Source organism: Vitis vinifera, chromosome 17 (assembly GCF_030704535.1).
Source record: "Vitis vinifera cultivar Pinot Noir 40024 chromosome 17, ASM3070453v1".
NCBI classification, from domain to species: Eukaryota; Viridiplantae; Streptophyta; class Magnoliopsida; order Vitales; family Vitaceae; genus Vitis; species Vitis vinifera.
The window spans coordinates 6,417,996-6,434,125 of record NC_081821.1 but is presented as its reverse complement, the minus strand read 5'-3'; the positions used below and the strand labels follow the sequence as shown (position 1 = coordinate 6,434,125).

The 16,130-nt window shown below is 34.1% G+C and overlaps 1 protein-coding gene across 2 annotated transcripts; it reads right to left on the bottom strand.

Annotated features, from left to right (window-relative positions):
• Nucleotides 1-8,705: 8,705 nt before the first annotated feature.
• LOC100246709 (uncharacterized) lies at nucleotides 8,706-16,085 on the bottom strand. 2 transcript variants are annotated; one of them, XM_002270157.4, is made up of 2 exons: nucleotides 15,225-16,085; nucleotides 8,706-9,598 (listed from the first exon to the last, which is right to left on the bottom strand). In XM_002270157.4, the coding sequence occupies exons 1-2, from the start codon at nucleotides 15,794-15,796 to the stop codon at nucleotides 9,151-9,153; spliced, it is 1,020 nt and encodes a 339-aa protein (XP_002270193.1). In that variant the 5' UTR covers nucleotides 15,797-16,085; the 3' UTR covers nucleotides 8,706-9,150. The 2 variants fall into 2 exon arrangements, with proteins under 2 accessions (XP_002270193.1, XP_010663417.1); XM_010665115.3 differs by having other exon boundaries at nucleotides 15,231-16,083.
• Nucleotides 16,086-16,130: the final 45 nt, after the last annotated feature.

Sequence of the window (16,130 nt, the reverse complement as noted above, 5' to 3'; positions counted from 1 at the left end):
CAACAATTTTTTTATGTATGAAATTTAACAATTAAATTAAAATTAATTAAAAAAAAAACTATGAATATAGTGCAACTTGATACTTTAGCCTTATATTGTTAATGGGGGATGAAAAAAATTTAACCGTGAATTTAAATATTCATAATTGTCAACATGTTTAGTGGAGGGTAAAGTTTAGCCAAAGAAGAAATTAATTTATGATACAAAATATTTAATTTGATATAAACATACTATAAGAGTGAAGTTTGATTGATTTGAAGGGTATTATTGTTCATTGTTGAATAAGGTTTGTAGAAATTTTCTCTCGTGACTCTCCTACTCTTCTGCATGTGAAGATGAATCAATTTCTCTACGTCAAATTTTATTTTTGTACGGAAAACATTGTTGGGCACTTATGTATCATTATTTCTGTGTCAAGTTAGAACATATGTGAAAGTGGGAAACATAAAATATTTGTTATATCGAGTAATTGTAGGCGCCCTTCCACGTGTCACTTCCAACCAAGCACTGTCCGAATAAAAGGAAAGCATTGTTCAGAGATCTCCTGTCCAGACCATGACCAAGTCGTCTGGGCACGGACAGGAGGGCCCATTCCCTACATAAACAGACAGCAAGCACGATCGGACTTTCTAAATGGATAGTACCGCTCAGTCAGCCTTCAAGGCCCTTTGACCTGCGTAATCATTCATATCTAGCGAGGGAATGACTGATGGGACCTCTCTCAACCCTTAAGTCAATGTCAATTAACTACCGCACACAACTCCACACTTCTAGCAGGTTGAGGGGACGGGTAATTGCATGATCAGACATCATACCATATCTTCTGACAACACCTGTCAGTCGCCTAGAATTGTAATGATTGACCTACCATCTGCAGAATTGTCATCATTACAAGAAGGTCAAAGTGCTTAGTCAGCACTATAGTGGTCTCCTCCTAAGCACTATAAAACCTCTCATAAAACACAAACAAGGTACACATGATGAAGCTAACCTACTCATTCTCTCATTGAAAGAGTCTGACCTATCTGTATCTAACTTAAACTTTGGAGGGGTGTGCTTGGACCATCTGTTTGGACATCCTTTATGTAGGGAAGAAGCTCACCCAGTCCCTCATTGTTGGACAAAAGCTCTGAAAGGTATAACGTAAGGAGGATTCGACTCCAGTTGACTTTACGTCAACAGTAATGATATTGATAGTAAATAGGTTATTTGATTAAAAGAGTCATTAACAAGCCAAATTTAAATTAAAAATCGTGAAAATTATTATTATTATTATTATTATTATTTCTTTTTAATAAAAATGTTCTCATTTTTTTGTAAAAATAATATTTTTTAAAAATTTATATGTAAATAATTAAAATGGTGAAAGATATTTATATAAGAAAATAAATTATTTTTCAAGTAAAAACATGTGGGGAGTTAAGATTTAATAATGAAAAATAATAGTAAAAGTTCTCACAGCGAGAAAAAATAAAATAAAATGTGCTTTAATATTGAAAGTTTTTAAATAGTTTTAAAACTCTCAAAAACTATTCCGCTTATTTATCTCATTTATAGGGCCAAATCACCACTTATTTCTCTCATTTATAGGGTAGATAACCCACTTGAATACCCAAACCCAACTCCAACATTTTTAAATTCGCGCATCATTTCATTTATTTTAACCAATTAATTCATAATAAATTCATAGCTCTATAATAAAAATGGTGTCGCTAATGTCACTCACTATTGTTTTGACATTTGTTTATATCTTGTGGTCATGAAAGTGATATGATAAATAATCTCTAGTGATATTCAATTTAGTAATTTTTTTTTTTGTCATAAAGAGATCAAATGATTATGTCATCATTAGCCACGTAAATTCACATCTGTCATTATTGAATCACATCTGTCATTGAACAAGTTACAACTAAGGTATACTAGAGAGAGAGAGAGAGAGAGAGATTACTTGGTCATATTTAGCCTATTAACCATACATCCAAAATGGTTATTAATGGATTGTTATTTTTTACTTAAATTTTAAAACAAGTTGCTTATCTTAATAGAAAAAATTTAAAAAAAATATTTTATTTTAATTTTAAAAAGTTGCTTTTTTTCTTCTTTTTTTTCCTTTTTAGCTTTTAACTTTTATACTCAAATTCCATTTTTAACAATTTTGAGTAACTCTTGCTTTAAAAATTAATCACACAACCTTGGGAGTATAATTTGGAGGGATTGGTCCGACCCACAACCTAGTCCTACGTTTGGGCAGACTTGAACAATTTAGACTTGGATCAAGTTTTTTCAACTTAACCTCAATTGGTTGGATTTAGGTCAAGTAATGGATAACTCAAGTTTAACTTGAACTTAATATAATGTTTTTATAATATTTGTAATATATATTATCATATATAATAATATTCATTTTCTTTTTATATGTCTAAGAAAAAATATTAAATTATATTATATCATATGCTTTTTTTAGAAAAATATATAAATTTATATAATTTTTTTATTGCTATCTTAAAATTTTGTTATATTTCTATTTAGATTTCCACATAAATACATAGAAAATTTAAAAAAAAAATTAGATGAGTTTTGAATTATGCAATCAAACTAATCCATATTCAACCTAATTAACCTAAGTCTGATCCAATCAACTTGAATCTAACATAAACAAGCCGAACTCAATTTGAACTTAGAGAAATAATGTTAGGTTAAGTTTGGATTAAGTACTTTGGGTTAAAGTCTGGGTCAGGTTAAGTTCGATTTGATTGCTTTTTAATTCAAGTTGTAGTTGAATTAGCCATCACCCAACCAACTCACCTAATTTGCAACCCTACACAACCTTAATTTATGCAATTTAAATGAAAAATAAATGTGTTATATGTTAGCAAAGTTGTCATATTGAAAAAACTAAATATGACATGAATATGTTTTATTGTGCTCATTTTTTCTCCATTTTTTTATTTAAATTTTCTTTTTCATGTATTGTTACTAAAAAATGATACCAACAACATAGAAAAAAAAAACTACTTAATTTAGATTTTTAAAAAATAATAATCTAAACTAAACCTATAAAATTTTAAAATTAAAACCAAAGTTGTATCTTTGTTATTATTGTTATATGATAGTTCATCACATTCTCAATGAAATTAAATATTATAAGAATATTGTACTATTTTTCCTTTACTAGGTTTTTTTTTTATTAGCAAAGTTTTAATGTCATATTCTTTTAATATGGTGGTCATACAAGGGAAGTGTTATAAATGGGTGGCGAATGACCACCTTAATGTTTCAATTGAAGTTCATTTATGAACTTCATTTACTCATCAAGTTCATTTATGAGCTTCATTTAAGACGAGTAAATGGGAACCATTGACCATAAAAGGTCTTCCATCCCCTGTACTCTCTTTCTCTCATCCAAGAAAGAAAGAAATACTCTCTTTCTCTCTCTCTTTGTCTTATTCTATCTTTCTCTCATTCTCCTTATCTTTCATTTTCTCAACTAATTCACCCCATTATATATACATATTAAAGTAAGTATATTTTGGTCTCTACTTTATTTGCATTTGTTTCGTTTTACGACATAATCCTAATCATTATTCCATTTTCGATTTCCAACTAATTAATATCCCATTACCAAATTTCTACTAATTATGTAGTTAAATATTATAAAATTTTTATTTTGATAATTATGAAATCAATTTAATTAATAAACCTAGAGAGTCATTCAAGAGGTGGGGATGTAAATTGGGTGATCATCCTTTTCAAAAAATTTGCTTCTCCAAAACCCAAATTGGGCATCATAATTAAGAAATGCAATAATAAGAAATAACAATAAAATAATAAATAAAAGTATAACTGTATAATAAAGTAAAGAGATTGAGAAGAGGAGAAGAGCAAATACAAACAAATATTTTAACATGGTTTGACTCAACTAGTTAAGAAATTGGTTGATCCATACTCAACCATTTGAAGTTCTTAGTTGGTTATGATATGGATGGTCGCTCCCAATCTACTCTTTTTGCCCATTTCTCAACCAATTGATCATTTTAGACGATCATTGATCAAATATGCAAAAAAACTAAAAAATTGTTGCACAAGTAACCTTTAATGGCTTAAAACTTAATCTTGAAAACCATTTTTTAATTATGAAAATGTATGTCAAAACCTGAGTTTTTATTTTTGAAAGAATCAATATCATTTTTCATAAAAATCATTAATAATACATAAATGAACTTTTTTTAAGAGGCATTTTGAAGAGTTTATTCTCTTTTGTTCAAATGAGCCTAGTTTATAAAGATTAACGTTAAAGCATATTTATCCTTATTAATTAGCACTTTAACTTAGTCCTTATTAGCTTCATAGCATTTAGTTGTAGAGCTACTTGATTGATCCAAGATAATTTTTTTCTATCACATTTGAAAATTAAACGTTGAATCCTAGCCGTTATTTTGTTACTACGTTTAGCTAAATCTTGGACTAACAATAATAAATTTTGACATTTAGTATATTTTGAAATATGTTAAATTACTTTAAAAAAGAAAAAGAAATAAAATAATTATTTTTACATATATAAAAATAAATAGATTTAATATTTAGCGGGATTCAAACATTAATAAAAAATAAACAACATTCAAACACCCATAAAAAAAAATCAAATAATTCAAACACTTAATGACATTCAATTAAATTAAACTTAAACACCGGAATACTTTGAATGTTCGATCCCAAAACACAAAGGTTTCTCAATGACCCCAAATTCCCATAGCTTAATGACTTGGGTGTCACATGACATAAGAAGTCATACAATAATTCTACCAAGAATTTTGATTTTGGAGTACAGAAAGTTTATCCATTCCCATTATCATGCAAAATACATATGGTGTTCTTTTTTCCACTATGAGCCACCAAATTTTTTTCCCGTCCCTAGCGTGCCAACCCATCCATACCCTATATGCCCTATACCTATACCATAAACAAAACAACAACACAAAAATAAATAAATAAATAAATAAATAAGGGGGGACCCAATGACCCAAGGCATTGCATGGGCATGTGAAATGCTGATGCATGCAAGGGTGGAAGGGAGAAGCAGAGTCATGTGCCACCATGTCCCATTCAATGGACAAACGCGTTTGGTTGCATGTTGCAAGCCTGCTGCCTGCAACTACACAACTTTTAAAGCCAGCCAAAGGCTATGCCCCTAAATAAATCACTCCACATGATGTTTGTCTTCTACTCCAAACAAGGTACATCCGTACTACCCCCGTAACACCTCATATCCTACTGTCGATATGGGAATAAAACCACACATTGGCTCTGTCCCCACCCCCCTCCCTTGGCCCCTTCATTTTCCTTCTCCATCGAATCAAGGCCTTCCTTTCCTTTATACCCAAAAATAATACCCTCCACCCTTCATTGGAATAAAGCTATCTTTTGCTTCTGATGTGGATTGCACAAATTTATGGGTGTGGCCCCTTAGTTTCCTTGTTCATGCAAGTGGGTGTCTTGTCACTTATCTGCCCTAAGCCAGTAAGTTAACAGCCTTTCGCTTGCATTTTTTCTTCCTCCTTTGGGTAAAAATTTTTCTAATCATATGCTTAATTTACTAGATAAGCCCCCTTTTTTCTTGGTACATGTTGGTACATCTTTGAGTACTACCAGGTGTTATTTCTTTCTTAATCTCTATTCTCTATCAATATAATGACTCGTAACTCTGGATCCAAAGAGGTTCTTATAGTTTTAAAATATATTTGTAAGATTAAAAGAAATTCATACATATATAATCTCAAATAACTTTTTTTCATATTCGATATAGTATATCACAATCACGATGACTCACATGATATTGAAAAATATCAATTTTCATCGATGCTTTTTTGAGAAGATATGTGGTGAAGAGGTTAGAAATATGATATATGTCCACATTGAACATTATCTTTATTGCAATTGAGAAAAGAAAAAAGAAAAAAAAACCCTCCATCTGTAGGGCCTCCCTGATTCTTGGTGGTGCATTCTTGTTCTTTAATGGTACACAACTTACTAAATGAAACAAAAATACTATTTTCTCCAAAGAATTCTTTTAAGTTTCTTTTGGACTGTGACCATTATTTACAAATTAGCACTACTCAAATGAAAAAAAAAAAAATCAAAAAATCCATTTATGTTATATGGAAAATTTTCAAGGAACCAATTCTACATCATATTAAGTATGAAAAAAATGAAACTTAAGTATCAATTTCGACCATATGACCACTTCCCATTTTTCCTTTTTGATCTTTTGGGATGATGGTTGGTTTGGCAGTGGAATAGAAGCATAAAAAAGGAAAGATAAGGAAGTGGGTGGTTGATTGGATCAACAGGGCATCCAGAAGAGTAGCTCTCTGCAAGTGGAGGTAGGCTTGAGCCTTTGAGGGAGGGGCCTACAGGCCTATATATTCTGCCTTTACCTATGCAAGTGGATTTTGATTGAGATTATTCTACCATTCCTCCTATGTACCAAGAGCTTTCTGCACATGAAAAGCAAAAGTGTTCTGATTTTTTCAGAATACCAGACAAAAAAGAAAAAAAAGTAGAAAGGAAATCCAAAAAGTATAATAGATTCACGGATGTGATTGCTTTTAAGCCCATACACCATACCCTGCTGCATCATTTTACTAATGATACAGTGAAATCTTTTGGTGGATGCTTTACAAACTGTGCCAGAAAAGAAGCAAGATGATTGGGCATGATGATAGATGGGAAAAACAACAGAACAAAGAGAAAGGAAGGCATTGATTTGTCCATACATGTTTTGGCCAACTCAACATTCATTTTTAAAGTAATTGATTGCATATTTGTCTTTTTGCCAAGGAAAAGAAGAAGAAAATGGAGTATGATATGAAGTAGGAAAGGAATCACTTTGAGAAATATTTTCACATGTATGGAAATGACAACCAACAAGTATCTCACAATACTTGTCCTTTCAAAAAGAAAAGATTGCAAAAGAAAGAAAAAGGGAATAATACCCTACAAAGAAGGGTGTCACAGTCTGAGCATTCATTTTATGACCATGATGATATGGTCATAGATGATATATGCATAAAGTTACCCTAATGATACCCAAATCCTCATGAGTGATACATCATGGAAAAGATCTAAGTGGAACAATCATGCCCAACTTGGCCTCAGACACAATGAGTTTAGTAGTGACAGATACCAGTTTGGTGAATTTAAAAATTATTTTAGGCCAAAATCTCTCATCAGTTACTCTTGAAAGTCCTCTGCTTTTTTATTTGGTGGTTAAGTTTAGTAGTGTCTGTATGTGTCAAAGGTATGATCAAATTTGTCCCCTGTTGTCCTCGACTCGAGGAATCTAAGATTCCTGGGTTACACATCACCAGTAGAGTTGATGTGTTTTGAATTGAAAGATCCAACTTTTTGCGTTTGGAAGCAAGTATTAAGGAACTGAAATTCTTGTCTCGGGAATACTACTTGTATTTAAAATTAATTGAGTTTTGTGTCTTAGCATAGCTTGTTCCACACACTTGTCGGGTTGTGAGGATGAGGAGTGCATGATTTTAGGATTCGATAAGAATATGCACAACAGAATAGAAGTTAGAAGTTAGAAGTTAGAAGTTAGACAACTGGTGTCTTGTCCTCATGCATCAACATGCTGCTTCAACTCTCAGCCACCCAGTGCAGATAAAGAGTTGGGCTTTTTGCACAAGCATGATAATTTATTTAATTTTTTTAAATACCCAATGATTTTTAAAACATTTAAGAAATAAAAAAGAAAAAGAAATAAATTTAAAGTTAGTAAATATTAAATAATTTAAAAATACAAAAATTTCTCATTAATTTTAATAATATTTAACTTTTTTTTATTAAAAAATACTTTCCTGCTACCAAACATAGCGATAATAAAATTTTATTTTCTACGACTCAACAAGAGTGGGTAGAGGCAAAGTATGTAGTGCGGGAGGACTAGATCATATATAATTTAGCAAAAAGTAAAGGACTAGTGGTTACCACTCATCACTTATCAGTAATCCTCCACTGGTGGTTGGGCATATAGTTTCATAAATCACAAGTCAATTAAGTGTTACAGTAAATAAAGATATTTTAGCACCTAACATCAAGGAAGACATTAAGATGACAATTTAAACCAATTCTTCAAGCAAGGTAGCACTAGGCAATTAATTCAATGGGCCTCTAAGTGACTAATTCTAGACAAGAAAGGTCCTTCAATAAGGCTGCTGATATCCATCTTCTTGAGCCATCCAGTTGTTTATGATGTAGATACGGTCTCAGGCACTGAAGGAGTCTACAGCTGCAAGTTCAGATACAGATTTGCAGCTACATATCTAAACCTTATTGACAAATGTTCTCAAGATTTAAACCTGCAATTTTGTCCGGACTAACAAACAAGTAATGGGTTCTATTTCCACTCCAGATTCCAGAGTTGCAATGTTCCATCTTTAAACATCTTCTAAGACTCATAACTAGCTGAAATTTACATCCAAGGAGAACAGCAAAGACAACTACTTATGGATTATAAAAATTTGGGTTGGCACCTCAAATGAAAGATATACAAGAGGATGTCATTGCCATGGAAATAAAGATAAGTACTAGAGATGAAAGACCTGCAAGAGACTGATACTACACTGAGTCACCATAAAAGTTGCAAGCGATGACATTATCTATGAACCCAAAAGAAAAAGAAAAACAAAACAGCATACTTTGAATCTTTAAATCAACCAATACATTAAATTTAATATTACTCAAGTTAAAAAGGTAACCAATTCATTTACTCTGTTCTAGATCCAAGGAATACATCCAATAATACACAATTGCAAATCATAGGCAACAAATCACTAGCCAAAAAACTGACAGAACTCAGGCATACATTACCTAGCTATTTCTTTTAGTTAGGTTCTGAGGTCCATCCCCACTGGCAGCCAGAGGAAACCCATCCTATTATCACCAATATGTCCAAACATTGGATTATAAGGACCACACTATATTTTTCCCCCACAGCTCTTTCTTCCACCCCATTAAAACTTCTTCCTAGTATTCACATTTTCTTCAATTGCATACATTTGCCATATTTACATCCAACAGCAACTGAAACATCTAATTGTGTTAATATGGTCACCCCTTACCTTGACCTTTTTAAGTGTGAAATCATGATGAGCTTCCTCCCAATACTCTCTTTAAATCAGATTTCTGTTCTGAGGTAAGCCTTGATGGGTAGTTGACGTCAAATTTGATCCTCAGGTTTCCCTTCCTACTGGGTTCTTTTGAGATTGGCATTCCTTCATTTGGAACAACCATCTCATAGCCTGGTTTGACGATATCTGTCAATTGGATCTCAAGACTCCTTCCGTCCAGGGTTTTCAGCTCAAGGGCCTTACCAGTTAGCGCCTCCAGCAGTGTGATCTCCCGGTCAACTATCAGATCATTCCCATCCCTTTTAAACACTAGATGGGGTTTCTCATCTACCACAAAAATAAGATCAGCTGGAATGACACCAGGCTCCTGGTTACCCTTCTCCGGGAAAGTGATCTTTGTCCCCTTCTTCCAACCAGGTTTAATGTCAATGGATAATATCTCCTCCACAGTCCGAATCTTTCTGCAAGAGAGAGAGAGAGTCATGCATCAGGTTGACATTAACACATTAGGTAATTTTCATTCAGAAAACAACAAAAACAATCTAATCAGAAAGGAAGCAAAACTTTCAATTAAAAATTAATCAACATAGACTACTGTCATATTATGCCAGTTCAACCAAAAGGCACCCTCTAATATTTGATATCAATTTAATAGTTCTCCAAAAGATTTTAATTTTTAACATTCATGAATATATGTCTGCATCCCTAAAAGATGATCTTGAAATTCTTTGATTTTGGCCCAATTAATGACCTATATGTTTCAACAGTTACAGGGAATTCCAGAAGTCTCTGGGCTTCAACCATTATACAGGAAATTTTGATACTCAATTTTGATGGAAGCTGATCGTATAGGATTCTATCCCAAAATTTTCTTTTGCTATGCCACAAAAAAACCACCATATGGATGAGGGAAAATAACTTTTTTTTTTTTTTTTTGATAGACAAAGAAGAACATTAGATTAATACACGCCAAAAAACAGGGGGCGCTCCCTACGTACACAGGCTGTATACAAAGAAGGCCCGAATCATGGCAACAAAAGAAAGAGAAAGCCTAAGAAGGAATAGTTAAACAACAACCCGATCACCCAACAAATTCCGAAAAGAGAGATAGTCCAAGTCCAAGTCCAAAAATTGTTGAGACCACTCAAGAAGAGACCGAAAAAAGAGTTTCCTCAAGCTCATATCTGACATCTCTTCCTCTTGGAAGATTCTTCGATTCCGCTCTCCCCAAATACACCAAAACAGACAAATAGGCGCCATTTTCCAAACTACACTCCTTTTCTTCCCCAGACCTTTAATTTTCCATTCAAGAAGCAGATTTCTCACTGATTCCGGGAGCACCCACACCACCCCAAAAGAAGAAAACAACCAAGTCCAAAGATTCCTTGTCTTACCACAATGAATAAGGATGTGGTTCGTTGTTTCCTCATTCTCTTTGCAAAGATTGCATCTATTAACCATAGACCAACCCCTCCTCATTAGCATACCTACAGTAGAAATTTTACCCCAAACTTCTTCCCAAGCAAAAAAACGAGTTCTTAAAGGGGCATACGAACCCCAAACCTCCTTTGCTGGAAATAAAGGGTTGTTGTCTTCCTTCAAAGACCTATAATAAGATTTTACCTTAAATATTCCTTTCCTCTCAATTTTCCAAACCAGAAAATCCTCCCCTTCTTGCACCTTTACTGCAGAAATGTAACCCAAAAAGCGATTCACCTCCTCCAACTCCCAATCTTGAAAGGATCTTCTAAAGTGCACCTCCCAGCCCCCGCCACCACCTTCTTGTCTGCCCAAAGATCAGCCACTACTGCAGAATCATGTGCTGCAATTCTAAACAGCAGAGGGAAGAGATCCTTTAGATTAGAGTCTCCTATCCAAATGTCCCACCAAAATCTGGTTCGTCTCCCATTTCCAATACGAATCCTAGTTCTAAGAAAGAACTCCTCCCAACCCTTTCTAATGTCTTTCCAAAGGCCCGTCCCATAAGACTCCCTCACCTCTCTAGTGGAATAGCTTATTTGAATAGGATGCTAGTTTGTTTGACAATATCCATCATTACATCACAAAATATTTAGCATTAGATGATATCCCAACCATTCCCTAGATAGCCATTTCATAAAGGACATAATTAGGCACTTAGTATTAATGAATTTCACTTTTGTATATGTATGATGATACCAAAAGTTTTTCCCTAGTATAACAAATTAAAGTTTTTCCCTAATTGGAAATTTTCTTCTACACCCTCGTATTCGGGTCCTTCGACTCCCGAGTTGTGGGTGCAAGATGGGTCCTTGGAGCTTTCAGGGAAGATGGCAAAGGGAACATCAGTTTCAGAGGTCAAAATTAAGGAGGTAGATCCTCTTGGGGATGCAAGTTTGGGAGGCGTAGCGGAGGGGGAGGAGTTTGCGAGTCTACTCGAAGGTTTTGTCGAGTTCTCCAATTGTTTGGGGATGCCAATTTTGGGCTTTGAAAAGGAAAACAACTTTCTTTAAAGAAAATTGGAAGCGAAGAAAGGTTTTGGGGTTAAGGTGTTAGGAGGAAGGCGAAAATCCTTGTCCTCTTTGTGACTTTAGAAGGAAATCTGAAGGCTCAAGTGCTTAGTCAATTATAACAGTGTTCCGTCCATAGTAAAAGGAAAGGGAAGGGGGGTGGGGAATTAGTGGTAGGGGTCTCTGTTGGCCATTAGTGGTTCTGCTAGGGGTTCTTTGTTCGTTTTGGATAGGGTTTTTTTTTTTTTTTCTTCTCTTTTTTTGGTTTTCACTAAAGGGTTTCCAGCCCTTGTGGGAGCTGGGTGTTTGTGAGAAGGTGGGTTTTAATCTTTCTCTCTTCTTTTATTGCTTGCCTATGGGCCATATTTGTATACTTCATGTCTACTTTGTTGTGCCTTTTTGCAAGCACTTTTAATAGTTGTTCCCTTAGATCCCAATCGTGTTAATTCCAGCCGTCTAATTAAAAATCGACTTTGATGCCCATGCTACCCTAAAAGGTCTTGTATGCACAGATTTCTCTTCGAAGAAAAATTATGCTCAATCGGATTAGATTTTTTTTAATTTGAAGAATGATATAGGTGCAATATTTATTTTATCCTCTAATTCTTCCTTTCGTAATTGTGAACTGAGGGCTTAAAAAGTTTGATCTCAAATGAAGAGTTGTTGAAGATTTGATACCGCAGAAGCTTAACTTGGACTTTGACTTGATGTTGTTTGAATCTTAAGTTGAGTTAGGCATTGGCTTCACTTAGGCATTGACTTGACTAGGGATTCGACTTGACTTGGATCTTGGCTTGAATAATATTTATCAAGGGCTTGAATAATATTTATTGTGGGCCTAATCAACTTGACCTTGGATTATGTAAATTTTGACCTTGAAACTTTAAAGATCTTGACAATTCGTAAACACTTTGAAGAAATTGAAGATTCTTTCAATAATAGTTATAATTTCCTTCGAAGATTTACAGAAACTAGGAATCTCCCTTGAAGAGCTCATCTCTAACTTTTGTCTTTTGAATTGTCTTCAGGTTGATCTTGAGAGCTTTAAAATGGGTTCTACCTATAGGTATTGGAAGAACCACATTTTTATTAAAGATGTAAACAAGGCAAGGCTAGGTCAAAGAAGGCTCTCTCATCCCCATGGGGCTTGTAAAATTATTCCCCATCCCCACCCTATTTCCCATTTTAAACTAAGCGAGGTGGGACAAGGTCAAGGAAGGTTCCCTGATCCTCATCCTTGCTTGTAAAATTATTCCTCATCCAGGGTGCCCTCCTCCCCTCATTTCCCATCTTAAACTAAACAGGGTAGGGACGAGGAATCCATGTTAGTGTTTATAATTTCAAAATTGTATATTTAATTTTTCTAATTTTTAAATATAAAATTACATATAAACTAATATATTTAATATAAATATTTATTTTAAAAAATTAAATATTAAATTATATGTAGTATATTATTTTTAAAAATTTTATAAATACAAAATTATATATAATAATAATAATAATATATAACTGGACGGAGGAATAAGGTCCCATTAGAGATTTGAAAAACCATATTTGGTTTTTCTTAACATTTTAAAATATTATTATTTAATTAAAAACAATATTTAAGGATATTTGGAAAACTATATTTGGTAATTTTTAATTTATTTCTTAATAAAACTCAAGAATAACTTTTTCAATAATCAAATTTACCATTTTTGTTCATTCTAATTATAATATTTTTGTTAGATATTCTCTTTATTTAATAGGAAACAACTTAAATTCTCTTTTGTGAGGCCTAGGTTACACATGACATTATTTTACTGATAGAAAATTGGTCATTTGGCGACTTTTAATTGGTTAGAATTTAAATTAATTATGAACAATTTATTTTTTGTTCATAATTAACTTAATTTGCATATATGATAAATTGTAAAGAGAGAAATAACAAGTAATTTGAAAATGTAGAACTGGATACAAACTAGAAGGTCAATGTACACATGGCTTCAATGTCCATTGGTTGGGGTTCTAGATAACTAGAGGCAAGTTTTTTATTTCTTTCTCATTTATATTTCTGTGTGCCTTTTTTTTTATTAGTGTTGTCAGTATGTTTGCCCATAAAAAAAAAATAATACCATTTAATTTGCTACTAAATAGAATAATTGGGATGAGGAAGGAAAATGCAGGTAATGCTTATCCAACTTCCCTCATTCTGCTACTTGCTACTTGCTATTGGCAATGACATTTTAAACTAAAAAAAGGAGGTCTGAAAATAGACCCTACAAGTAGGACTGCTTCTTTGATATATATTTTTTGATAAGCAAATGTAGGTCATGCTTACTCAACCTCCCTCTTTCCACCTGTTGGTATCTTGTCATAACATTTTCTAAGGCATTTTTTTCTTCTGAAAATTATAAAAAAGAGGTCTATGTCAAAACCTCATGAGAGGAACACACTTTTCTTTTATATGTATGTATCCGATAGGTATACCAAAACATATATACATATATACGTATGTACATACACGCATACATACATACATAAATATACGTACATTAACAAGAATATAAACAAATATGCATATTCTATTTTAGTCTAGGTGAGTCAGTTAATTTATGTGTTAAGACATCCAACTTGATCAAATCAAACAAATATCAAACAGATTAGTTAAATGAAAGAGGATATTATAGCGTTCAAGCCAAAGAGCATCATGATTAATGCACATGTTTGGACACCTAATCTAAACATTTTGGGGCTTCATCTAAAGGGTGGATGCATGAAATTACCTATTAAGGTCAAGTGCTGATCAGAATTTTAACACTACCTTGCAGTCATTGCAAAGATCTGACCTGACCTAACCTAATCAAGTAAGTCTAACCATGGTGAGTCAATGAGTCTATTGATTACATATGAGGTCTACCTCACACCACAGGAAAAATGGAAAATTGGCATAAAAGTGTTTGATTTCTACAGAAAAATTTTACCTAACTTCCAACTCACATCTTCAATTAGTTTAGGCACCATTACTCAGCCACATATGCTGACACCATCTTAAATCCTAAGCCAGATGACATTATTTTTTTACTGATAGAGAAACCAATCCTAATGATCTAATGCCAAAAAATAAAGGCTTCCCCATCCATTATGCACCACACAAGTAGCTCCATCCAAACTTTTTGTCATCAAAACTCCAATAACTCATGTTTGAGTAATATAAATGTGCAAAAAATGAAACGAAAATTCGCATTAGAACAAGAATTCCACATCAAAGAAATAATATCTGGGATTAAAAATAATTAATGCTATGTTTGATTGCCTAAAGACCTGAAGCAAGAATCCCAAAATAAATATCAAGATCTCAGCATCCATGTTTTCTAATCCCTTTAAAAAAAAAAAAAACACTCGATCTAATTAAGCCAAATGATTGTAAAAGACAAAAGAATCATTCTGCAACCAAAATAAAAAGAAAATTAACAGGCTCCCACTCCCATTTTCTTTCCCTTTTCCTTCATTTTTCTTAGCAATCAAACAACGGGGCACAATTTAGAAAAATAATTTAAAAAAAAAAAAAAAGGAAAGAGAAAGAAAAGAAAGAAAAAGAGGCAAATTTGCATACCCGTACCCGAAAGCATCGGAAATGGTGCGCGAAATCTTCATCTTCTTTTTGGCCCCCTTGTAAAGCTCCTCAAGACTACACGGTAACAGGTTCTCCACCGGCGCCGCCTTCCGCAGAGCCTGACTTCCATAATCCCCATTAGAAGTCCTAAAAAACCCATCCTTGTACACCCTATTCCTCCCGCCACCGCCCCCACCGGCGCCGGTGCCACTTCCATCAGGCCCAAAAAACTCTTCATATATATCATCAGCGTCACGAGGATTGAACCTGAAGGATGGGTTAGGGTGGTGATTGTGGTGCTGAGGACCGCCTCGGGTGGAGGCGGGGGGCGGAGGGACTTGGCCGGACTTGAGAGCCTCCTCACCGTAGAGATCGTAGATCTGACGCTTCTGAGGATCACTGAGAACGTCGTAAGCCTCGGAGATCTGCTTGAACTTGGCCTCTGCCTCGCGCTTGTTGCTAGGGTTCTTATCCGGATGCCAAATCATTGCCAATCTCCGGTACGCCCTCCTTAGATCATCTTCGCTCGCGTTCCTATTCACTTTCAGTATATTGTAATAATCAACCCCCATCTCTTTCTCCCTCTAAAATTCAACAATATCTCTGTATGGTGCGGTGTGGTGACTGGCGGCGATGGTGGTGATGGCGGTGGTGGTCGGAGATGAGGAAGGAGAAGAGGCGGGGAACCGTTGGATGACAAATGGTTGGGCGCGAAATGGGAAGATCTGAGGGTTATTAAGTGGTGGCACATCCAGCGCTGCCGACTTTAAGGTGGAAAACGTGTGAACGTGTCAGGACAACATATACGGTGGTCATACGTTTCTGGAATTTTGATGCTCCCCCTCTTCCTCATTTGACTTTCACTCACATCCTTATTACCTTTATTATTATTATATTATTAATGAT

Excerpts from the sequence above, each read along its gene's own strand:
- LOC100246709 (XM_002270157.4), bottom strand. The coding sequence starts at position 15,796 with ATGGGGGTTGATTATTACAATATACTGAAAGTGAATAGGAACGCGAGC. Across the intron at positions 9,599-15,224 it reads TCCGATGCTTTCGGGTACGG|AAAGATTCGGACTGTGGAGG; the intron begins GTATGCAAATTT and ends TCTCTCTTGCAG.